This window comes from Bos indicus x Bos taurus, chromosome 21 (assembly GCF_003369695.1).
Source record: "Bos indicus x Bos taurus breed Angus x Brahman F1 hybrid chromosome 21, Bos_hybrid_MaternalHap_v2.0, whole genome shotgun sequence".
NCBI classification, from domain to species: domain Eukaryota; kingdom Metazoa; phylum Chordata; class Mammalia; order Artiodactyla; family Bovidae; genus Bos; species Bos indicus x Bos taurus.
The window spans coordinates 6,064,132-6,090,800 of NC_040096.1; the positions used below are offsets into that span (position 1 = coordinate 6,064,132).

Here is a 26,669-nt window from a genome sequence, read left to right on the forward strand (position 1 = left end):
GCAGAGTAACAAGATATCAAATTGCCAACATCTGCTGTATCAGAAAAAGCAAGAGAATTCCAGAAAAACATTTACCTACTTCTGCTTATTGACTACACTAAAGCCTTTGACTGTGTGGATCACAATAAACTGAGGAAAATGCTTAAAGAGATGGGAATACCAGACCATCTTACCTGTCTATTGAGAACCTGTAGCAGGTCAAGAAGCAACAGTTAGAACCAGTCATGGAACAACAGACTGATTCAAAACTGGGAAAGGAACACGTCAAGGCTATACACTGTAACCCTGCTTATTTAACTTCTATATAGAATATATCATGCAAAATGCCAGGCTGGATGAATCACAAGCTGGAATCAAGATGTTGGGAGAAATATCAACAGCCTCAGATATGCAGATGATACCACTCTAATGGCAGAAAGTGAAGAGGAAGTAGTGAACTAAAGAGCTTCTTGATGAGGGTGAAAGAGGAGAGTGAAAAAGCTGGCTTAAAACTCAACACTGAAAAAACAAAAGATCATGGCATCTGATCCCATCACTTTATGGCAAATGGAAGGGGAAAAAGTGGAAACAGTGACAGATTTTATTTTCTTGGGCTAAAAACTCACTGCGGACAGTGACTGCAGCCATGAAATTAAAAGATGCTTGCTCATTTCTATGATAAAACTAGACAGTATATTAAAAAGCAGAGACATCACTTTGTTGACAAAGGTTTACACAGTCAAAGCTATGGCTTTTCCAGTTGTCATGTACAGATGTGAGAGTTGGACCACAAGGAAGGTTGAATGCTGAAGAATTGATGGTTTTGAATTGTGGTGTTGGAGAAGACTCTTGAGCGGCCCTTGGACAGCAAGGAGATCAAACTAGTCAATCCTAAAGGAAATCAACCCTGAATATTCACTGGGAGGACTGATGCTGAAGCTCCAATACCCTGATGCTGGGAAAGATAGTGGACAGGAGAAGAAGGGGGCATCAGAGGATGAGATGGTTGGATGGCATCACTGACTCAATGGACCTGAGTTTGAGCAGACTCCAGGAGATAGTGAAGGAAAGGGAAACCTGGGGCACTATAGTTTATGCAGTTGCAAAGAGTCAGACACAACTTAGCAACTGAACAACAAACAAATTTGTCCTGGTGCCTTTGCCACAAAACAGTTTACCATAAAGTGTGGATGTATTTCTGAACTCTATTCTGTTTCACCAATCTAAAACTGTATCCACATACCAATACGTGATTATCTTGACACTGGAGCTTTATAGTAAGTTTTGATAGCAGGTAACATCCTCAAACTTTCTTTAAAACTCTTTTGGCCAATAAATTTTAGAACCAACCCATCAATTTCTTCAAACAGGCCTGTAAAAATATTGATTGGAATATGCTAAATATTTCAAAAATGTAAACCTGTTCCAAATTATCTAAATACTATTTATTGTTCTAAACTGTGAATACAGAACACCTTTCTGAATATTCAGGTCTTCTTTAATTTCCCTCAGCAATGTTTTGTACTTTTCAGTGTATTAAGTATTGCACATCTTTCAATACATTTATTACTAAACTTTGTTGCTATTATAATGAATTGTTTTACATTTTATTCTCTAAATGTTATTTGCTGGTAGAGAGAAGTAAAACTGATTTTTATGTATTGACCTGTATACTCTGTAATCTAGCTAAATTCACTTTTTAGTCTAGACATCTTTGTAGATTTCTTACAATTTGCTAAATACACAATTATGTTCTCTGCAAATAAAGACAGCTTTACTTCTTCCTTTCCAATTCCAGGACTTTTATTTGAATAACAAAATGTTGAATAAATGTAGTAAACACATGTACACTTGCCTTGCTCCTGATCTTAGAGGGAAAGCATTCAGCAGTTCATTTACTATGATGTAATTCTGTAGTCTTCAGAAAACTTGTAGCTTTCCACAAGTGCCTCTCTTTAGGGTTTGGAAGTTATGTTCTGCTTTTGGCTTGCTAAGAGTGTTATGATTAATGGGTATACTATACTGTCAACCCCTTCATGGATCACAGCCTTGTTGTGGTGAAGACACTTGCATAACTCAATGAAGCTATGAGCCATGCCATGCAGGGCTACCCAGGACAGACAGATCATTGTATAGAGTTCTGACAAAACGTAGTCAACCAGAGAAGTGGCAACCGACTCCAATATTCTTGCCTGGAGAACCCCATCTACAGTATGAAAGGCAAAACGAGATGACACTAGAAGACGAACCCCCCAGGCTGGAAGGTGTCCAGTATCCTACTGGGGAAGAGTGGAGGGCGATTACTAACAGCTCCAGAAAGAATGAAGCACCTGGCCCAAAGTGGAAATGACACACAGTTGTGGCCGTATCTGGTGGTGAAAGCAAAGTCTGATACAGTAAAGAACAGTATTGCACAGTAACCCGGAATGTTAGGTCCACTGTTAAGGTAAATTGGATGTGGTCATGCAAGAGATGGCCAAACAGAACACTGACATCTCAGGAATAAGTAAACTAAAATGGATGGGAATGGGAGAATTTAATTCAGATGACCATTACATCTACTACTGTGAGCAAGAATCCCTTAGAAGAAACAGAACAGCCCTCACAGTCAACAAATGAATCTGAAACACAGTACTTGGGTACAATCTCAAAAATGACAGAATGATCTTGGTTCATTTTCAAGGAAATGTGTTCATTTCACATCCAACTTCACAGTAATCCAAGTCTATGCCCCAACCACTGATGCCAAAGAAGCTGAAGTAGACTGTTTCTGTGAAGACCTACAACACCTTCTAGAACTAACACGAAAAAAAGATGCCCTTTTCATCGCAGGAGACTGGAATGCAAAAGTAGGAAGTCAAAAGGTACCTGAAACAACAGGCAAGTTGGGCTTCAGAGTACAAAATGAAGCAAGGCAAAGATTAACAGAGCCAAGAAAACACAGTGGTCATAAAAAACACTTTTTTCCAACAACACGAGAGACAACACTACACATGGACATCACCAGAGTCAACACCAAAATCAGATTTATGTTCTCTGCAGCCAAATATTGAGAAGCTCTATACAGTCAGTAAAAACAACTGGAGCTGACTGCGGTTCATATAATGAGCTCTTTATCGCAAAATTTAGGTTAAATTGAACAAAGTAGAGAAAACCTCTAGACCATTCAGATATGACCTAAATCAAATCCCTTATGATTACACTGTGGAGGTGATGAATAGATTCAAGGATTGGATATGGTAGACAGAATGCCTGAAGAATTATGGATGTAGGTTCATAACACTGTTCAGGAGGCAGTGACCAAAACCATCCCAAAGAAAAAGAAGTGGTTGTCTGAGAAGGCTTTACAAATAGCTGAGGAAAGAAGAGAAAAATATACCCAGCTGAATGGAGAGTTTCAAAGAACAGCAAGGAGAGATAAGAAAGCCTTGTTAAATGAACAATGCCAAGAAATTGAGGAAAACAACAGAATGGGAAAGACTAGAGATCTCTCAGAGAAGGCAATGGCACCCCACTCCAGTACTCTTGCCTGGAAAATCCCATGGACGGAGGAGCCTGGTGGGCTGCAGTCCATGGAGTCGTAAAGAGTTGGACACGACTGAGCGACTTCACTTTCATGCATTGGAGAAGGAAGTGGCAACCCACTCCACTGTTCTTGCCTGGTGAATCCCAGGGACAGGGGAGCCTGGTGGGCTGCCATCTATGGGGTCGCGTAGAGTCGGACACGACTGAAGCGACTTAGCAGCAGCAGTAGCAGCTACAAGAAGCTGCTAGTTTTCTCTACAAGAAAACTAGAGATACCAAGCGAACATTTCATGCAAGGACGGGCACGATAAAGGACAGAAACACTAAGGACCTAACACAAGTAGAAGAGTTTAAGAAGAGGTGGCAAGATTGCAAAGAACTATATAAGGTCTTAACTACCTGGATAACCTCATGGTGTGGTCTGGCTCTAGGTGTGGTCACTCACCTAGAGCCAGACATCCTGGAGTATGAAGTCAAGTGGGCCTTAGAAAGCATAACTATGAACAAAGCTAGTGGAGGTGATGGAATTCCTGCAGAGCTATTTCAAATCCTCCAAGATGATGCTGTTAAAGTGCTGCACTCAATATGCCAGCAAATTTGGAAAACTCAGCAGTGGCCACAGGACCGCTGCGGAAAAGGTCAGTTTTCATCCCAATCCCAAAGAAGGGCAATGCCAAAGAATGTTCCAACTACCATATAATTGTGCTCATTTCACATGCTAGCAAGGTTATGCTTGAAATCCTTCAAGCTAGGCTTCAGTAGTATGTGAACCAAGAACTTCCAGAGGTACAAGCTGGGTTTAGAAAAGGCAGAGGAACCAGAGATCAAACTGTCAACATTTGCTGAATCATTGAGAAAGCAAGGGAACTCCAGAAAAACTTTTGCTTCATTGACTATGCTAAAGCCTTTGACTGTGTGGCTAACAATAAACTGGAAAATTCTTCAAGAGACAGGAATACCAGGCCACTTTACCTGTCTCCCAAGAATCCATAGGGTCAAGAAAACAAAAAAAGCACATAGCCAATAACAACAAGTATCAGGTTTTCACTACAGATCCTATAGACACTAAAAGGACAATAAGGAATATAATGAGCACCCCTGCAGTTCAAGGGTGTTTAACAGTTAGAACCAGACATGGAACAACTGACTGGTTCAAAATTGGGGAAGCACTTCCCTGATGGCTCAGATGATCAAGAATCTGCCTGCAATGCAGGAGATCCAAGTTCAATTCCTGGGTCAGGAAGATCCCCTGGAAAAGGGAATGACTACCCACACCACTATTCTTGCCTGGGAAATTCCATGGACAGAAGAACCTGGCAGGTTACAGTCCATGGAGTCGTAAAGAATCAGACACAAGTTAGCAACTGAAAAACATATTGTCAATTCCATTTTCTGCATCTATTGGAATGATCATTTGGTATTTACTTTTATTCTATTAACAGGGTAAATTACTCAGTACGTTTTCAGATATTAAGGAAAGTTTGCATTCCTGGGATAAACACTCTTTAGCTGTGATATATTCTTTTTTATATAATGGTGAATGAGACTTGATAGTACTTTGTTAAGGGTATTTCTATCTGTTGTCATAACAGATAGTGGTCTGTTGTTTTCATTCCCTGAAATATCTTTACTTGGTTTCAGGGTACTACACACCTTATACAATTTAAGTTTGGGATCATTTCCTCATTGTTTGTTAATGTTTATGCCTTTATTATTTGAAATAATTCAACAGAAAAGGCAGCCGGGTCTAAGGTTTTTAGTGTAGTTTTAGTTATGAACTAAGTTTCTTTGTTGTAAACTGATTAAATTATTATGTTTTTCCCTTGGGTCAGTTCTGGCTATTTGTGTATTTCAAGTAAACTATCCATTTCTTCTAAATGGCAGAAGGGTGCTCATTATATTCCTTATTATCATTTTAGTATCTACAGGATCTGTAGTGAAAACCTAATACTTGTTTTTGGTTATGTGCTTTTTTGTTTTCTTCATCAGTCTACCTTTAGGTTTATCAATTTTATTGATCTTTTCGAAGAACCAGCTTTTTCTTGGTTTCATCAATTTTCTCCATGATTTGTCTATTTTCAATTCCACTGATTTCTTTTCTTCTGTTTATTTCATTCCTATTCTTACTTTGAATGTAATTCTAGCAATACAGAGAAACTGTAACCTGAGAGCCAGCTTTCCTCTCCCTTCCTTTGCGCTGTTACTGTCATATATATTACATCTTTATATAAGCCCAACAACCGTTTTATAATTGTCTTTTAAGAGATGAAAAGGGGGAAACATATTTACATTGTCTATGGCAGCACCCTCCTAAGGGGGCCCCTCCCATAATCCCTGCCTCTTGATGCTCATGCCCTTGTGTAAATCTCTTCCCACGCATATGAGCAGGACCTGGACTTCCTCTAACCCAAACAACCTAGCAAAGGTGACGGAATGCCACAACTTCGTATGTTATGATACACGAGGCTCCATCTTGCTGGCAGACTCACTGCAACTCTCCGTGCTGCCTTCATGAACTAAGGGGGTCTTGCTGGGAAAGCCCACAGGACAAGAATCTGCAGTTTACCTCTAAGAACTACTGGCAACCTTCAGCTATGACCCTCAGTCCTATACAACCAAGGGAATTAATCTGATGACAACCTGAGTGAGCTTAGAAGCAAATTCTTCCCCCGTTAAGCCTACAGATGAGAACGGTCTGGCCAACACCTTAAAACTGGGAGGTAATAATAGCAATAGGAATGAACACACTGTTTTTTACATGCATAGTTACCTATACCAGTGATTTTTATTTGTCCTGTGAATTTGGATTACACATGGTACTTTTCTTTCAGCTAAAAGGACTTCTTTCTTTGCATGTGTTGGTATGCTTAATAATGTTCCACAGGTCTGCAGGGTCGTTGAGTGAGGCTCTGACACTGCTTACAGCAAGTGAGAGAATCACCTCACATGTAACAGGAGACCTGGCAAATAAGACAGCTATATGGGCTTCGATAAGCTGCCACATATTCCTGGAAACGTGGAAGGCTGATGCATGCTTAAGAAAGACCAGAGAGGACCCCAGTTATCTACTCATCTCTGGTTAAACATGAGGCCAGAAAATGAAAGTTGGGGCATACCTGTAAATTATCTGATTACTGATTGTGTCTACTAAACCTAATATACAGATCTCATTGGCAAAGTAAAAGTTTTACTGCCTCAAATTGCTTAAGCACAACCTCTGACCAGTTACTGGTCAAACATAAGTTATTTTGATCATAAGCTATCTTAAATATCTTATTGTCTTTTTCAAAATTCTTTTTTATGTGTGTTCCTCAGACTGGATAATGTTTATTGATCAATTTTCAAAGTCACAAATTCCTTCTTGAGCCAGCTCAAATCTCTGCTAATCACTCTAATGAATTCATTTGTTATTGTACTTTTGATTCTAGAATTTATATAAACATTATATATATATATATATATATATATATATACACACACACACACACTCCCGTATATATATTGTTGTTGTTGTTCAGTTGCTTAGTCTTGTCTGACTCTTTACAATCCCATGGACTGCAGGACGCCAGGCCTCCCTACCCTTCACCATCTCCTAGAGTTTGCTCAAACTCATGTCCATTGAATTGGGGATGCCATCCAACCATTTCGTCCTCTGTCGTCCCCTTCTCCTCCTGTCTTCAATCTTTCCCAGCATCAGGGTCTTTTCTAATGAGTCAGCCCTGCACATCAGGTGGCCACAATATTGGGGCTTCAATTTCTTTATTGATCATCTCTATTTGATGAGTCATGGTCACATGTTGTCATTTCATTCTTTGAACATGGCTTCCTTAGTTCTTTGAACACCTTTATAATAGCTATCCTGAAATTTTGTTAAATGTAGCATCTGCCTCTTCAGAGACATTTTGTATTAGCTAGTTTCATTTCCTATGCATGAGCAATACATTCCGGTTTCTTAGCAAGTCTCTTGATTTTACTGAAAACTGACCATCTTAGACTATCACAGCATCCTTGGATTTTGATCCTTACCTCTTCTAGGTTGGCTGCTGTCACTATTAGTTTTAATGAATTGCCTAAACTAATTCTACATAGTTTGTCTTCCTTAAGAGTATACAGTGTCTCTGCTCAGTTGTTACTATCAAAGCAGGGCTTCTAGGGGCTGCTCCTAGGAATAACTTATATTTGACCAGTAACTGGTTAGAGATTGTGCTTAAGCAATTTGAACCAGTAAAGCTTCCATCCTTTACCAAGGAGGTCTGTGTGTAGGCTGATACACACATTTAATAATCAGACAATTTACAAATATGTCACAGCTTTCATTTTCTGGCTTCAAGTTCAATGAGAGAGGAGTCAATAACTGGGGTCCTCTCTGGTCTTTCTTAAACATGCATCAGCCTTCCAAATTCCCAGGAATACACAGCAGCTTATCAAAGCCCACATGGCTATCTCATTTGTCAGGTCTCTTGTTAAATGTGAGTCTTCTCTGTTGCTTGCCCCAACTGGTATTAGAGCCTCAGTCAAGTAGCTGCGCTGCAAGTCAAACAAGCTTGCAGTTTGTTTACCACCTAGATCAAGACCAGGGTTATTTTCAACAGCAGTCCAGGCATGGGGCATTTCCGTGGGCTCCAAAATCAGGTCAGTCCCTTCCACCATCAAGCAGGATTCCAGCTCTCATGATACTGTGACACAGAGCCTGGTGGAGAGCAGAGAGAGTAAAATGGGAATAGCCACTTTGGGCTCAACTTCTTCTTTTTCAAGTTTAAGTTAAAAAATAACTGATTTAAGATGGTTTGTCTTTCCTATTCAAACATTTAAAGCTATAAATTCCTCTCTAAGCACTGCTCTAGTATATCCCACAAATTCTGGTATGCTGTGCTTTCTCTATCATTCAGCTCAAAATTTGACTTCCAAACGTCTGAGGCTGTCCTAGATATATTGTTGTTGTTGATTTCTAATAGAACTCCACTGCAGTTAGGGAATATACCCTTAAGATTTCAGCCTTTTAACCTTTACTGACACTTTACTGGCAGCATATGGTTTATCCCAGTGTCCATAACATGCACACAAAAAGAATGTACATTCTGAAGGTGTTGGATGCTATTTTCAAAAATAGTATGTCAATGTGTTTGATGATGTTTTTAAGATTTTCTCTAGATATTGATATTTTAAATCTAGTTCTATCAATTGCTGAGAAATGTTAGAATATTCAAGATTGTGAAACTGTCCATTTCTCCCTTTCATTGTCAATTTTTTGCCTCATGTATTTTGAAGTTCCCTTTTCGGGCACATTTTATGAGTGTTATTCCTCCTAGTGAAGTGCCCACTTGTCACTATGAAATGTCTCTGTTTAGTTCTGATAGTGGTCTATGTCTTGGAATCTATTTCATATACCACTAATGTGGCCTCTCAGGCTTTCACGTGCTTGCTGTTTGCATGGTGTATTTCCAGGACATACACCATCTATCTACCTACTTTCAACCTGCCTGTACCTTTAAAGCATATCTTTGTAAACAGCATATAATTGAGTTTTGTCTACTTACCTTTCTGATAATTTCTAGATTTTCATCAGAGTGTTCTGTCCATTAATGTTTAATGTAATTATTGATATATTGATTTAACTTACCGTTTTTATTTCCATTTGTCTCCTAGTCTCTCTTCTTTCCTTTATACCTTTTTTTAAATATTATCAGAACAATTTTTAGCATTCCATTTTAATTTCTCCATTGATGTTCTAGCTATACTTCTTTGCATTATCTTTTGTTTTTTTTTAAACTGGTAGCTCTAAGGATTAAAATATATATACTAATTTGGTCAAAAACATTACCAGAATATTTACAGAGGTTATTATATGCTTCCCATCTGTGTTTAAAAGCTCAAATACTTTTGGACATTATAAAATTCTAAAAGTGGGAAACTTAGTTTTTACAAAATATATGTATAGGCATCACACCTTAATTTGCTATTTATGTGATTACTCTTCGTAAAAGTTTTAAAAGTACCAACTGCAAAGCTAAGTGGCACAAGAACAGACACTGCTTCAAGGTCTACAAACAGCTATGCAATGTGCCATGAGTGTCATTATAGGAAAAAAAGCACAGTGATGGAGGAAAAAAATCTAAACAAATCCTTAAAACTTGACTAATAATTCACCACAGAACAAAGAACTAGAAAGTCAGGTGGTGTAATGTTCCCAAACGGATTTCCCCAAGAAACATTACTTTTTTGCTAATGAAAAACTGAAAATTTAGAAAAGCAGCAAAGCAAAAACAGCATTCCTCAATAACTACTGTCCACAGTGACAGCAGACTGCTTTCAGCTTTCCTTCTATACATTTAAAATATATATATAACTGTAATCATAGTCTAATCATTTTTCCCTCTATATTTAGGCACTGAAAATGCCTCCATTTTTAAAATTACATATAATAAAGGGTAAAATTTTCATACAGGAAAAAATTCTTGCATTTAAGCTGCTTCCTTGGAATAAATAAATAAAAGTAGTCTCAGGATCTAACACATACTACTAAACTTCTTTCCACAAATGCTTTCCTAAATGTCTACCATCAATGTCCCCATTTCATCACATTTGGGATTACCATTTGTAAGACCTTTCATTTTTGAAAAACAAAAATAACTTCTCATGATCATGCTATGAATTTCTTTGACCAATCCCTTATCTCCCATTTATTTTCTTATGTTTCACCAAGAGGATTTTACCTACTGTACCAAGAGGAGACCTGAGACACTTTTCTCAGTTTACTCTGGGGATCTGCTTTATGAAATTAACTTCTAGAGCTTCAGCTGACTGCCCTCCAGGTCTGTTTGCATAAACACTAAATCTGAAGATAAACACACACACACCGGCTAATATAGGGTCTCTTACTGTTACACTCTTGAAATGTTCAATGTAGTATTAGAATTTTTAGAAAGATTCAAAATGGGAAAATGAATACAATACGGGTTTCTTAAAAATTTGCACTCTTATGGTAAACTCTTCCCCATAATTCAAACAGCACACTAACCTCATCAGAAAGACCACCAGGATGAGGACAAAGATACTACCATATGCATCACATTTGTGGTTGGAAACACTGATATTTTTGGACTTTATAAAATCCTAAGTGTTCATCATTTTGAAGCAGGATGTTTGAAAGTAAAACAGCAAAATATCACTTACTTATATGCACAGGCCAACGTTTTATGTTCTACTAGTCACATGTGGCTACTGAGCACTTTAAACAGGGATAGTGTGACTGAGGAACTGAAGTTTTTAACTTAACTGTAAATACAGGCATATATTTTACTGCACTACACTTTACTGCAGTTAGAGATATCGACTATGTTTTTTAAAAATTGTAAGTTGGCAACATCACCTACAGCAAGTCAATCAGTGCCATTTTCCAACAGTATTTGCTCATTTTGTCTCCCTGTATCATATTAGGATAATTCTTGAAATATTTCGAACTTTTTCATCATTATTATATTTGTTATGGTGATCAATTATCTTAGATGTGACTATGTCAATTATTTAGGGTTGCCACAAAACACACCCATAAGACGACAGTCAACTTAATGAATGTTGTATCTGTCCTGACTGCTCCACCAACCCCAGTCTCTCTCTCTCTTCAGGCCTCCCTATCTCCTGGGACACAAATGATCAGGCCTTTAACTGTTGAAAATGAAGAGTCACATGTCTCTCACTTTAAATCAAAAGCTAGAAATGATTAGGCTTAGTGAGGAAGATGTTGAAAACTGAGACAAGCCAAAAGCTAGCTTCTTGTGCAAAACAGTTAGCTAAGATGTGAATGCAAAGGAAACATTCTTGAAGGAAATTAAAAGGGCTACTCCAGTGAACACAGGAATAATAAAAAAGTGGAGCAGCCTTTTTTATCATGTGGAGAAAGTCTGAGTGGGCCAAAGAGAAGATCAAAATAGCCACAACATGCCCTAATTTAGCCAAAGCCTAATTTGGAGAAGGCCCTAACTCGCTTCAGTTATATGAAGGCTGCAAGAGGTGAGGAAACTTCAAAAACAAAAAAAAGTCTGAAGCTAGCAGAGGTTGATTCATGAAGTCCCAGGAAAGAGGCTATCTCCATACATCACAATGTAAGACGAAGCAGCACGTGCTGATGGAAAAGTTGCTGCAAATTCTCTAGAAAATAATTAATGAAGATGGCCACACTAAACAACAGTGATTCAATGTTATTGGAGTAAGAGGCTACCTAGGACTTTCATAGTTAGAGAAGTGAAAGCCTGGCTTCAAAGCGTCAAAGGACAGGCTGACTCTTGTTAAAGCAGCTGGTGACTTTAAGTTGAAGCCAGTGCTCATTTACCATTCCAAAATCCGAGGGCACTTAGGAATTGTATCAAACTACCCTGCCTATGCTCTATAAATGGAACAACAGAGCCTGGATGACAGTACATCTGTGTATAATACAGTTTACTGAATGTATAAAGCTCAAAGCCCAGAACTACTGCTCAGAAATAGATTCCTTTCAAAATATTACTGCTCATTGACAATGCACCTAGTCATCCAAAAGCTATGATAGAGCTATAAGTAAGATTAATGTTGTTTTCATGCCTAACATAATATCCATTCTGCAGTTCATGGGTTAAGGTGTAATTTCGACTATGAAATTTTATTACTGAAGAAATGCATTTCCTAAGGCTACAGATGCCATAGACAGTGATTCCTCTGATGGATGGGGGAAAAGTAAATTGAAAATTTTTTAGAAAGAATTCACCATTCTAGATGCCATTTAGAACATTCATGATTCATAGGAAGGGGACAAAATATCAATATTAAGAGTTTTGAAGATGTTGATTCCAACTCTCACAGATGACGCTGAGAGGGTCAAGACCAGTGCAGGAAGGAACTGCAGATTACTTAGCAAGAGAATTAGAAATAGAAGTGGAGCCTAAAGACGTGAGTGACTGAATTGCTGCAATCTCATGATGAAATTTTAACAGATGAGGAGTTGCTTCTCAGGGACAAGTAATGAAAGTGATTTCTTAAGATGGAAGCTCAAGTGAAGATGCTGTGGAGGTTGTTGAAATCACAACAAAGACTTCAGAATATTACATAAACTTAGTTGATAAAACAGCAATAGGGTTTGACAGAATTAACTCCAATTTTGAAAGTAGTTCTGCTGTGAATAAAATGCTATCAAACATTTGTGCAGGCTATAGGGAAGTAATTTGTGAAAGGAAGAGTTAATTGATGGTCAAACTTCATTTCTGTCATATTTTAAGAAACTGCCACAGCCACTCCAGCCTTCAGCAGTCTCCACCTTGATGAGTCAGTAGCCATCAACATGAGGCAAGACCCTCCACTGGCAAAAGGATTATAACTCACTGAAGGCTCAGATGATGGCTAGCAATTTTTTAGCAATAAAGCATTTTTTAACTCAAGTATGCACATTCTTTCTTTCGACAGTCCCCAGACTACAGTATAGTATAAACATAACTTTTATATACACTGGGAAACCAGAAAATTCGTGTGACTCCCCCTAGTGCAACATTCGTTTCACTGTGATGGTCTGGGATTGAACCCTCAGTATCTCTGAGGTATGCCTGCTGCTACACATGCTGTAGACAGCACAGGTTTAGACTAAAGACAGCCTCTTATTACTTTTTCCCCCTTTTGGAATACAGACAGTATTAGTAATACAAACTTGCTCATAAGCACACGTCACACAGCTGTTCCCCAGCCAGGCTGCCTTCTGCAGTCACATCGCTGTCACCACAGCACAGAGAGGGCAACTTCTGAGCTCTGAGTTTTGATATATCTGTGTGCTCACTCACTGGCAGTTTCACTGTGCAGGTGTACAGATTTACCTGCAAGATCCAATCCTTTAATGCACTTGAGATTAAACATTTCTGGTAGGGTGAAAGGCTTAAATTAAACATCTATGTCTTCCCCACCCCCAACTCCTCCCAATTGCTCTAACTTTCTCCGGCTCATTCAGTAAATGACAACTCTTTTCTTCCAAACCCTCAGCCCCCAAACCTTAGTTATTCTTGGTTTCTTTTCCTCTCACCTCACAGTCAATCTATCATCACATCGTGTTGTCTCCATTTTCAAAATATATCCAGAATCTGACCACTCACTTCTCAATACACCCACTGCTATCATGTAGCCCAAGCCACACATCTCTCTCACCGGAACTATTTTAAAGTACTGGAGAGGTTTTCTGATGTTTCCCCTGCTCGTCTACAATCTGTCTTTCTCAGAGCAGCCAGAGTGAGTCTTTCAGGAAGTTCATATCATTCCTCAGTTGAGAAGTGGTCAATGGCACCCCTCCCTTCTCATTCAGAGCAAAGTTAAAGGTCTAGGAGCTAGAGAACATGTTGGCTGACTCTCTTGAGCCCTGTTTGGTTCCCTCTCCCATCATTCTGCTCCAGCCACCATCTTCCTGGCTTCTTCTTGAAAGTGCTAAGATGTTCCCAACCTAGAGTTTTACTTAACACTTTTCTCCCAGATACCTATATGGTTTGGTCTTCATTTCTTTCAGGCCTCGGCTGACATGTCACATTAGAGGCCTTCCATGAATACCTAATTTAAACAGCAGTCTGTCCCTCTTTACCCCTTCTCTGATTCTTTTCTCTTCACGATTCGATACTGTATACTGTCAGTTACTGAAACGTAAGTGTTGGGACAGTAGAGACTTTCCTTTGTTACTGTAGTCCCAGCCCTCGGAACAGTGCCTGGCACAAAGCAGGTGCTCAGGAAACACGTGTGGGGTTCAGGGAGATGAGGCTGCAGTCCTGATCAGGCAGCAGCGCCCTTTCACTAATTCACAATGCTACAACCAGTGAGCTTTTCCACAGCACACATCTGTTTCACCCATTCCTCTCTGTCACACGGCTCACCACTGTCCCCAGAATAAATGACTGGATGCGCTCCAATCACGCTGAATCTCAGCTCCTAAAACCAAACATGCTCCCTTTTTCCTTCAACCCTTCATCAGTGTCCTCTGAGTTTGGAGTAACTCCACAACTCCACCCTTCCAGGACCCTACATGGCCTCACTTTTCAAGACCGCAACCAAACCACGCTTGCTCCAGCAGGCCTTCCCTGCCCCTCCCGCCACCTCCACCCCAACAACAGTGGGTGGTGGTTTATAAACAGTGCTCAGTTCAGTCTCTCGGGACTGCATTGTCTTCTTATAGATCATACAGATCAATTTATGAGGTGAATTGACGGTGAACAAATTACTTACCATTCTGTGGCTCAGTTTTCTCAGTGGAAAAAACACTTCTTACTTATTTAACCTCATGAACAGTTGTGCAGAATCTAAATGTTCAACAAATGCTGGCTATAAATCCATCCCCCCAGTAGACTGTGGAGTATCAGAAGTGGAACATAATGATTAGGTCCACATCTCAGGGCCTGGCCAGAGCCTAGCATATGTCAGGCACTCAATAAATACCTGCTGAATCAATATCTGAACAAGTGGCCAACTGGCCGCCTCCCCCTCCTCTATCTGTGCGAATTCTCTCTCTCTGTGCAGAGGTTGGGAAGGGAGGAGGGAGAGAGGAAAGCGAACCCTTGTTTCTGTGTATTTCTCCCTGCCCCACATTTGAATTTTTGACTTCATTTCATCCTAATGTCCAGCACAAAATAAGCTTATTAACAGGATGGGGCCAACCTAACTCTAAGTTTAAAAGCTCTTAAAGAAACTGTGGTTTAAGGAAAAGAGCAGATATGAAGAATTCAGGCACTTTTCTAATCCTACCAGAAGACTGGCCCATTTCAATCAGTATTTTTTAATAGTAATTTAAAAAAAAAGGATCAGCCTTGTCTCTGTAAAGTTGGGGAACAATTATCTTAGGTAACTGGTGCTTATTTCTTCTTTCTCTCTCTCACTGAGAACAATACAGACACGGGTTCTGTCCTCACGAAGCCTCAAACTAGAACAGAACTAATAGAATACTAAAAAAATAATTTATTTTATTATATTATTAATAAAATAAATTATTATTTCATTGCTTGTGACAGGAGCTACAATACAAAGGTACAGAGCCTAGCAGTACCATATCACAGAGAGATCTGACCAAGTCCGGATGGTGAGGAAAGGTTTCCCTGAGAAGCGTGGGGAGAGGTGAGTGAGGCAGCATGGGCCAGGGGAAGGGGCGGCTCAGAGACAAACTAGGAGACGCTGCAGACGAGCAGACGCTGCAGGGCCACGAGGTCACATTAGGGACTCAGAACTGCCCAGAGAGAAGGGGGAGGCCACTGATGGATTTTAAGAAGACATACTTTAACTGTCATTTTTAAGAGGTCACTCCATTTGGAGACTGGCTGGGAGGGCGCTGACTGGAAGCAGGGATGAAAGAGACATTTAAGAGTTCTGGTGAGAATAAGGTTTCCTTACCCAGAGGTAGGACAGTGCCTCCAATGAAAGGAAGTGAAATGATCTGACAACTATTTAGAAGGATAGTTTCTAGGTTTCTGGCATAGCTTTGGTGCCATTTACTACAGAAGAACACGGTCAAGGAGCAGCTCATGCTGAACTGTGAGCCATGAGTGTGGAGACGCTGAACAGGCAGCACTGGTCTGGTGATCAGAAGCCAGGCCAAGACGAAATACAGAGCGTGTCTAACATCACACGGGGCCAAGGCGAGCGGAGAGCAGGAGGAGGGCTCCATTCCTATTTATGTTCCCCAACGGACACATAACGTGCTCTTAAAAACTACTCCATGCAGGCTTGTAATACCCTTCACATGGAAGATCAATGAGGGAAATCTTTATATTCTGTATAAAAACAAAATCAAATTTATATACTAAAATCATTTGTCTAAAAATTTAAGTTGTTTTCAAATAAAAATGCATTTATGATTAAAAAAAAAAAAAAACTACTCCATAAAGTTCTTATTCTACTAAGGAAACGTGAAAAAGGAGGAAGTAAAAGGTGCTATACAAGAATAAGTGAGGGATTTCTGCAAAGTATGTAATTTTGTTGTTTTAAAATTTTATATGGAAATGCAAAGTGATAAGATTAGACAGGGCTTCCCAGGTGGCTCAGTGGTAAAGAATCTGCCTGCCAATGCAGGAAATGTGGGTTCAATCCCTGGGTCGGGAAGATCCCCTGCAGAAGGAAATGAAAACCCACTCTTGCCTGGGAAATCCCAGGGACAGAGGAGCCTGGCAGGGTGTAGTCCATGGGGGTCACAAAGAGTCAAATACAATGTAGCAACTGAGACAACAATAACAAAGAGTAGCGAGACATTCCTAAAGAGGGAGAGGAGATCTGCTCTCCCAGATACTAAAACTTACTAGAGAACAATTTACAACAGTATCATACTCACCTAGGGACATACTGACAACAGAATTAATGGAACCATGCATGTTGGTAGGGCACAACAATGAGAAAGAAGCGATGATGGAGGCTTCCTTTATGTGTGAAATTGTAACCGTGTGATACACCAAAACCAATTCTGGATAGATTAAGGTCCTAAACATCATGAAACTTTTTTGAAAAAAATATAGGCAAATAATGACCCTGTGGTATGATGTACAAGACACAGAAAGCACAACTCATAAGCCAAAAGAAAACACAATTTACTTAAAATGTAAACTTCTGCCCAATAAAAACAAGCATAGCAAGAAAGCGAAAAAGCTACCAACTGGGAGAAGACTGTTACAACATGTAACTACCAGCAGAGAATATATAAACAACTCCTGCAAGCAGTCAGAAAGAGACCCGCAAAGAGCCCAGTCCAGCAAAGGCTTTGCTACTCATGTCACGTTTGCAAGGGGCAGGGGAAGAAGCGAGCACGTTGCACAGAAGAGCAAACCACCTAGCAACATACTCCTGGCAAAGGCAGGGGCCTGGGCCCTCTCACACCTGCTAGGGACAGCCATTAACAACCTTCCTTGGAGGACAATTTGTCAATATCCATTAAAACAAACTAACTAACTAACATTCCTTTGATTGTACTTCTAGGAATTACCCAAGAGATAAACTCACACATGTAAAAAGATTAGTCAAGGACATTCTCTGTAATACTGTTCCTAGAAGAAGAAAAATGAAAAATTAGAATGTCCAAAATAGGGAATAAGTTCAAAGAAATTACATCCATACAATGGAATCAGTGACAAGGGAACAATCACTTAGTGAAACGTTTTATGAAAAAATCAAGATGCAGAACCAACGATTAATAAAAGGGAAGCAGGCGAGAAGGTGGCCAGTGGAAAAATATGCACACACAGATGCACAGACTATCTCAGGGACACAAAAGAATTCAGTAAGCGTGCCTCTGGGCAGCAGAGGGAGATCAGGGCTGAGGGGCAGACGTTTCCCTCTCAACAGTCTGTTCGTTACACCTTTCCTTTAGATGTTAACCATGTATATGGATGCATGTGTTACCTTCTCAACAAATAAAATGTCCTACCGAGAAACTTTCAGCCTCTCTCAAAAAATAAAAAAGGTTGATTTAAACAAATGATAGTATATCCATACTAATAAACACTACCTAGCAGTTGAAAGAGAGGATGCCAAGAGTGAACGTTGATATTCTAGGAATCAGCAAACTACAATGGACTGGAATGGGTGAATGTAACTCAGATGACCATCATATCTACTACTGCGGGCAGGAATCCCTCAGAAGAAATGGAGTAGCCATCATGGTCAACGAGAGAGTCGAAATGCAGTACTTCCATGCAATCTCAAAAACGACAGAATGACAGTTTGTTTCCAAGGCAAACCATTCAATATCACGGTAATCCAAGTCTATGCCCCAACCAGTAACACTGAAGGAGCTGAAGTTGAACGGTTCTATGAAGACCTACAAGGCCTTTTAGAACTAACACCCAAAAAAGATGTCCTTTTCATTATAGGTAACTGGAATGCAAAAGTAGGAAGTCAAGAAACAGGCAAAGTAACAGGCAAATTTGGCCTTGCAGTATGGAATGAAGCAGGGCAAAGGCTAATAGAGTTTTAACAAGAGAACACACTGGCCATAGCAAGCACCCTCTTCCAACAACACAAGAGAAGACTCTACACATGGACATGACCAGATGGTCAACACCGAAATCAGACTGATTATATTCTTTGCAGTCAAAGATGGAGCAGCTCTATACAGTCAGCAAAAACAAGACCGGGAGCTGACTGTGGCTCAGATCGTGAACTCCTTACTGCCAAATTCAGACTTAAATTGAAGAAAGTAGGGAACACCACTAGACCATTCAGGTATGACCTAAATCAAATCCCTTATGATTATACAGTGGAAGTGAGAAATAGATTTAAGGGACTAGATTTGATAGAGTGCCTGATGAACTATGGACGGAGGTTCGTGACATGGTACAGGAAACAGGGATCAAGACCATCCCCATGGAAAAGAAATGCAAAAAAGCAAAATGGCTGTCTGAGGAGGCCTTACAAATAGATGTGAAAAGAAGAGAAGCGAAAAGCAAAGGAGAAAAGGAAAGATATAAGCATCTGAATGCAGAGTTCCAAAGAACAGCAAGAAGAGAACAGAAAGCCTTCCTCAGCAATCAATGCAAAGAAATAGAGGAAAACAACAGAATGGGGAAGACTAGAGATCTCTTCAAGAAAATCAGAGATACCAAGGGAACATTTCATGCAAAGATGGGCTCGATAAAGGACAGAAATAGTATGGACCTAACAGAAGCAGAAGATATTAAGAAGAGATGGCAAGAATACACAGAAGAACTATAGAAAAAAGAGCTTCATGACCCAGATAATCACGATGGCGTGATTACTCACCTAGAGCCAGACATCCTGGAACGTGAAGTCAAGTGGGCCTTAGAAAGTATCACTACGAACAAAGCTAGTGGAGGTGATGGAATTCCAGTTGAGCTATTTCAAATCCTAAAAGATGATGCTGTGAAAGTGCTGCACTCAATATGCCAGTAAATTTGGAAAACTCAGCAGTGGCCACAGGACTGGAAAAGGTCAGTTTTCATTCCAATCCCAAAGAAAGGCAATGCCAAAGAATGCTCAAACTACCACACAATTGCACTCATCTCACATGCTAGTAAAGTAATGCTCAAAATTCTCCAAGCCAGGCTTCAGCAATGCATGAACCGTGAACTTCTAGACATTCAAGCTGGTTTTAGAAAGGGCAGAGGAACCAGAGATCAAATTGCCAACATCCGTTGAATCATCAAGAAAGCAAGAGAGTTCCAGAAAAACATCTATTTCTGCTCTATTGACTATGCCAAAGCCTTTGACTGTGTGGACCACAATAAACTGGAAAATTCTGAAAGAGATGGGAATACCAGACCACCTGACCTACCTCTTGAGAAACCTCTATGCTGGTCAGGAAGCAACAGTTAGAACTGGACATGGAACAACAGACTGGTTCCAAATGGGAAAAGGAGTACGTCAAGGCTGCATACGGTCACCCTGCTTATTTAACTTATATGCAGAGTACATCACGAGAAACACTGGGCTGGAAGAAGCACAAGCTGGAATCAAGACTGTTGGGAGAAATATCAATAACCTCAGATATGCAGATGACACCACCCTTATGGCAGAAAGTGAAGAGGAACTCAAAAGCCTCTTGATGAAAGTGAAAGAGAAGAGTGAAAAAGTTGGCTTAAAGCTCAACATTCAGAAAACGAAGATCATGGCATCTGGTCCCATCACTTCATGGGAAACAGATGGGGAAACAGTGTCAGATTTTATTTTGGGGGGCTCCAAAATCACTGCAGATGGTGACTGCAGCCATGAAATTAAAAGACGCTTACTCCTTGGGAGGAAAGTTATGACCAACCTAGATAGCACATTGAAAAGCAGACATTACTTTGCCAACAAAGGTCTGTCTAGTCAAGGCTATGGTTTTTCCAGTGGTCATGTATGGATGTGAGAGTTGGACTGTGAAGAAAGCTGAGCACTGAAGAATTGATGCTTTTGAACTGTGGTGTTGGAGAAGACTCTTGAGGGTCCCTTGGAGTGCAAGGAGATCCAACCAGCCCATTCTAAAGGAGATCAGTCCCGGGTGTTCATTGGAAGGACTGATGCTGAGGCTGAAACTCCAATACTTTGGCCACCTCATGCAAAGAGCTGACTCACTGGAAAAGACCCTGATGCTGGGAGAGATTGGGGGCAGGAGGAGAAGGGGACGACAGAGGTTGAGATGGCTGGATGGCATCACCGACTCAAGGCACATGAGTTTAGGTGAACTCCGGGAGTTGGTGATGGACAGGGAGGACTGGTGTGCTGTGATTCATGGGGTCACGAAGAGTTGGACACGACTGAGCGACTGAACTGAACTGAACTGAGAAGTTGAAAATAACAGAGTAAACCTATATGTACTTTCCAGGTGGCACAGTGTTAAAGAATCTGCCGACGATGCAGGAGAAACAAGAGATGTGGGTTTGATCCCTGGGCCGGGAAGATCCCTGGAGGAGGAAATGGCAACCCACTCCAGTATTCTTGCCTGAAGACTTCCATGGACAGAGAGAGGAGCCTGGCAGGCTACAGTCCATGGTGTCACAACGAGTTGGATGTAACTGAGTGACTAAACACACACACAAACCTGTATGTATTACTATGGGATAGGTACAAGACTTCTTTTTGGGGACAAGACTTCTTTTCGGGGTAATGGAAATGTTTCAAAGTTGGTCGTGGTGAAAGATGTCCAACTCTATGAATACATTAAAATCTACTCAATTGTACACTTGAAAAGGGCAAATTGTAAGGTTTGTGAATTCTATCTCAATAAAAGCTGTTAAAAAAATATCTATATACACACATACATACAAACAGAGAGGCAGGGTTGGGGGGAGAAATAGAGCTCAGCAAACTGGACCCAGAGGCCAAATCTAGAACACCACTGGTTTTTATACATAAAGTTCAACCAGCACACAGCTACATTCATACTTTCACACTGTATATGACAGCTTTCATGCCACAAAGGCAGAGTTAAGCAGCTAACAAGAGAAAAAGGAGGGCTTGAAAAGCCCAAAATATTTACTATCTGGCCTTTTTCAGAAAAAGTCTGCCAACCTAACATTTAAAAAATTCTTAAGTTACATATAGCTGAGCAAAAAATAACAGTTGCAGAATTATAATACAGTCAGTATATCATTTATATTCTAAAACCACACACAACACAATAAGATGTATTTTCTAGAAGTATGTTAGGAAATGATCTAGAAAAATAAGGACCAAACCAAACTTAGAGCCATGAGTTACTTCTGGGCAGGGGTGGGCAGACACGGGTTGGGAGCTGACCAAAGGGGACTTTGGCTTTATTTATAATTTATTTGAAATTGTGTTTTATTTGTTTTAAGGAAACAAGTTCATATATTACCTGAGTAATTGACCTTTCTTTTTTAATTAGTTTTTTAAAGCAAGGCTAACAGACGCAGAAAGGAACACAACTAGGTAGAATTTAAAAATCTGAGATCGGTTCCTTCATTTTACTAAGCAGTACCAGAATTTTAACTATTCTGATTCTACACCCACTTCTTAGTGTTTCCAGACCTTTCTTCTGGCATTCCTCATACAGTAATCCTTCACGGCCTTCTGTGCTGAGGTTTTCAAGTTTGAAGGTGAAATGAGGCATGAGCAAGGGCCACAGGGAGGGGCAGAGGACAGCCACAAAAGAGGCCCAGGCCAGCGAACGGTGGGGTCCTGTGAACGGCCAACTATTTTGGGGACATAATTCTTGTTTCAGAGCCACTAAGACATGTGATGATTCCTAGTCTCAGTTTAGTAGTGCCCTGCAGATAGTCCACGCTCACAGCCTTCATATTCTTATCTTCACATAATTCACAAGATCCTAATGACAGCTGTGCGACTTCTAACATTTTCCGTACTTCAAAATCGTTTCCAAGTTTGACTAGTCAAAGTACAACACAGAAATGGAACTAAATGATTGTTAGGCAATCCAGGCCCTAGAGTAGTACATAATAAATCCTGAGTTCCAACTGAGCTGCTTTACATCATAATTTATGAAAATAATATGAGTACAAAAAAATACATTTGTTCATCTTGTACACTTGTACAAGTGTAAATCTAGGAAAATAAACTAAGTGGAAATCTAATGGGCAAAAAAGTGAGTTTAAGACAATTATTACTAATTATGGGAATGGACAGTTTTTCAAAGCAAAAACATAAAATGGTAAATGTAGCTTCCAACTGCATATAAAATTAGACCTCAGGTAATCTTGTAGGATACCTAGAAACTATGTACAATTCTAGAAAAGGCAAGAGCTAAAACAGTAATAAAAGCATCCAAAAATGCTTTTAGAAGAGGTAAATTCAAAAGATAGGGTATCATGAAGGCCATGGTATTTATAGGGGCCTATGGTATCTGCTTGAGCAATTCTCAACAGGGGGAACTTGAGCAATTCTTAGTTGTTGGGACCACAGCCACTTCTGCTTCTGAAACAAAGCAAGTGGACAACCTGAAGAAGGGTTGCTTTTAGTTGAAATAATCTGGGGAAATCTGGCTATATAGAAACTAGAGTTATAAGGGGGGAAAAAAGCACATTCAACAAACCAATTTTTTAGACAATCTGGTTTTAAACAAAACTCAGCATAATATCTTTACAAAGGAGAGAAGAAGAAGTTGAGTATTAGAAAAAAGAAGCATTAGAAATTATATGCACATGCACACATTACTTTAAACAGAATTTCATTTGTTTCTTCTTGGGGAAAAAAGGTTTACTCCCAGTAAACTCACCTCCATGCTCTAGAAATACTCGAACACATCTTTCCTTTCCTCTTGCTGCTGAGAAATGAAGCAGGGTCCAGCCATTAGCATCCCGGCCATTTGGAGAGTAGCCTTGCTCTAACATCTTCCGCACTGTGTGAACATCCCCAGCAGCCACTGCAGCTTGAATCTGCAACTCTTCCTGGAGTTCAGGGTTCCTTCGACAATGGTGGTGTAACATCCTAGCTGAGTCCACTTTTTTTTTTACAAAGGATTCATTAGGTCACAGGGATCAGCCTTGAAGGGTAGGCACAATACATAAAATTTAGAATACCTGACACCTGACAGTGTGTTCATTAAATACCCCAGAATTTTCCATTGCTAACTCATGTAAGCCTCAGTGATGACAATTCATACCATAACAAATTAACATGTATCTGTTTTGACCAGAACTTTCAGTAATTTCCCTAAGATTATAAAAGATTTCAAAAAGAAAGCAAGGCATAGTCCTAAAATGCTGAAACAGGAAATTTCCTCTTACAGCCTTTTGTAAACTCAGAGCAAATATCAGTGAATACAACATAAAAGGGAAGGTGATGCTGGGCAGCTGAAGATGGATACAACAGAGGAAGCAAATGAGCACTTGTTTTAGGATTTCACATTTACCTAAAGCACATGGAAAATTTAATTTATAAACTATTCAAGAAATCTATCACACATCAATAAGTAAACACTGAGTATCAAATGGCAATTCATAGACTAGGAAGACTAAAGACCTTCAACTATGAGAAGCAGTTTAACATTTAAAAGGCGAAGACCTTTAGGCTGGTCTCCCAAAAATATTTCAGTAATATTTTACTTTTAGCCCCAGAAAGAGTGGAAAGCTGGAGGGAGGGGAAGGGGAAGTAGGTGGGGTTAAGCAAATTAGAGGGAAAAAAATGTGCAGATTATATTTACATTCCTTTCATTTCTGTTTCTCTATCTATCCTTTCCACTTTAGGAAACAAGATTTACTACTCCTTGCCATATTTCTTTGGCACTTCTCTAATTTCCATTTTCCAGAAGTTTTATTCTACAAATATTCAAAGTAGCAATGTCATAAAAAATGTTTTAAAAGAAGTCTAAACAATCTGCTGATTAACCACATGAAAAAAGTAAAAAGCAGTATATTGAATTTCTACACTTTCTAATAGGTCAAAAGAGGTGCGTACTCAAACTCAATACAAAATGAGCTTTCCTTCATGCAAATTGGAAAAGTTCAAATTGAATTGATGAAAAGTTATATCCTACATGTGTGCATACAAAAACTTTTTTTAGTGTATTTCTAAGTTTTTAAATATACACAGAAACTTAAACTAACATAATTCTAAGAAGCCATTCCACCTGGGCTAACTTTAAGGACTAGATTAGACTCACCGCCTAATGAGTAGCTTCCATTTCTAAAAAAAAAAAAAAAATTATGTGAAAGTCCCTTAAAGACATTCTGGTCTCATACGTAGGTTAGACATCTCGGGACAATCTTGTTACCAATAATAATTTACCTTGGAAGACTTATCCCTGTAGATGGTACAAAGGTCAATTTAAGGTAACTTAAGTCATAACTTTGGTCATGTTATCACCGCTCAATGGTATAATCAAATATCCTCCCTTGTTTATACACAGAAAATGGTTATTATTGATACAAACTCCTAAGTATCGTTACAAAGTAATGTAATTTAAAAAATATCAAACCACTGCTACAAAGAACTGTTTCCTCAAGAAAAACTGGAAAATGAGAAACTTTCTGACAATTTGTTTTCTTAAGAAACATGATTTCCCCTTATCTTTCCACTTAATTATTTTTTCAACTGACATTAAAATTAAGTCTCTTGCCTTAGAAATTTTAAAACCAAGAATCCTTCTGGACTAGGTTTTTGCTTATTTTTAGCATTGTAAGGGAAGGTAAAGACAATTAGAAGAAATTCACAGAAACTACCACCATATACTCAAAACAGTCTCCTTTAACAGATTTTTTTTTTTTTAAACTGGGATGATTACCTTGGCACTTAAGGCAATCTATACAAGGAAAAAGATTTAAACAATATCAAAACAAACCAAGATTTTCTTTCAGCAAGTGTTGTGTTTAGTATACATTAGATAATCTGAATGAGAAATAAAACTAAATGGATTTTCCCCTAGAACAGCACAGACAACCTATGTCACTCAGTCACTTACCTTATGAAAGAATGCCCCTTTTCCTGATATGTGGATTGCCTAATAATCATTGTGCACATACAGCATTGTTGAGTGGGGGCTTAGAGTGTCTCCAGATTCTGGTGTTAATGAACTCTTTCTGAACCTGAAAACAAATGAAATAATAATCATGGAAAATTTTCTAAAAATAATAAAGAACCATAGCTACCTAAATAGTCTACCTTTTGACGAGCTAGCATTTCAGCACATTACAACAACTTACAGAGCAAGGAATGAACTCAAATCAATTCTTAGAAGAAATTATCTCAACATCTACACTAATCTCCAACGTGGTATAGGATATGATTTATCGGGCGGAATTTTTTTTTTTCTAAAAAGGTAGTTTGTTTGTTTTTTTAATAAAGAAAATAATAAATCTCATACTTGGAATTTGGATGCAAACACAAATTTTTTGGGGGGTCTATTCAGAATATATTTTCAGAACTGAATTACTTTTTAAGTGACATCATTAGTTTCTTGCTCTTTCTAAACAATGAAAATACATGTACACTCAATACAGTAGGTAGCCAGGGTCAAAATGGGATCTATGACAACTAAAAGGAGGTTGTCTTTAAATGCTTTTTTTCTGTATATGCAAAAGACATCATGTTACTGAAACTGTTATGCCATTATGCATACACCAAACTAGGCAAAAGATTAACAACAGTCTTGCTGGCTTCTCCATATGAATCCTGAAAAAATTCTCTACAACTAAAAGAAAAGGGATCTTTCTACACATCCATTAAATCCTAGATCTATGAATTCCATTAGGCTTAAGAACACATGCAAAGTGACTTCCACACATTACACTAGAAACCGTCCAGGAATTACTCATTGGGAGAACTGCCATCCCATTCTAGTGGGGTGGGTGAGCCAAGCCCTCTGTCACTTAAACAAGGAAAGTTCACACTGCCCAGCACCTGGATGAGCTATGGGGAAAAGTGGCCGTCACAGGTGGTGGCGGCTGCAGACCAGAATTTTCAACCAACCCAAATTAGTGCAGACTACTTTGACCCTTATCTCTTTTCACAATCTATTTTTCCTTGTCAAATTTCTTCAAGGAAGCCAAAGACTCTGCAAACATGCACTTGGAAATAAATAATATTTGGCTTAAAACTGCCTAACACTTTTAAATAAACAAACTAGGCATGTTCAGGACTCCTACACAGCAAGCTATAAAAACTGCAAAGCCCAGGAGATAGTGAAGGACAGGGAAGCCTGGCATGTTGCAGTCCAGGGGGTCGCAAAGAGTCGGACACAACTTAGAGATTGAACAACAACTTGTATGGATGTGAGAGTTGGACCA

The 26,669-nt window shown here is 39.3% G+C and overlaps 1 protein-coding gene across 3 annotated transcripts in view; it reads right to left on the bottom strand.

The window, feature by feature from the left end:
- ASB7 (ankyrin repeat and SOCS box containing 7) overlaps window positions 1–26,669 on the bottom strand; it is a 55,651-nt gene that overhangs the window by 21,810 nt on the left and 7,172 nt on the right. For all 3 annotated transcript variants that reach the window (XM_027521653.1, XM_027521652.1, XM_027521654.1), the window contains exons 3-4: window positions 25,346–25,469; window positions 23,162–23,428 (exon numbers count right to left, since the gene is read on the bottom strand). In XM_027521653.1, coding sequence (XP_027377454.1) covers window positions 23,162–23,372 — 211 coding nt within the window. In that variant the 5' untranslated portion in view covers window positions 23,373–23,428; window positions 25,346–25,469. The remainder of the gene's footprint in view (window positions 1–23,161; window positions 23,429–25,345; window positions 25,470–26,669) is intronic.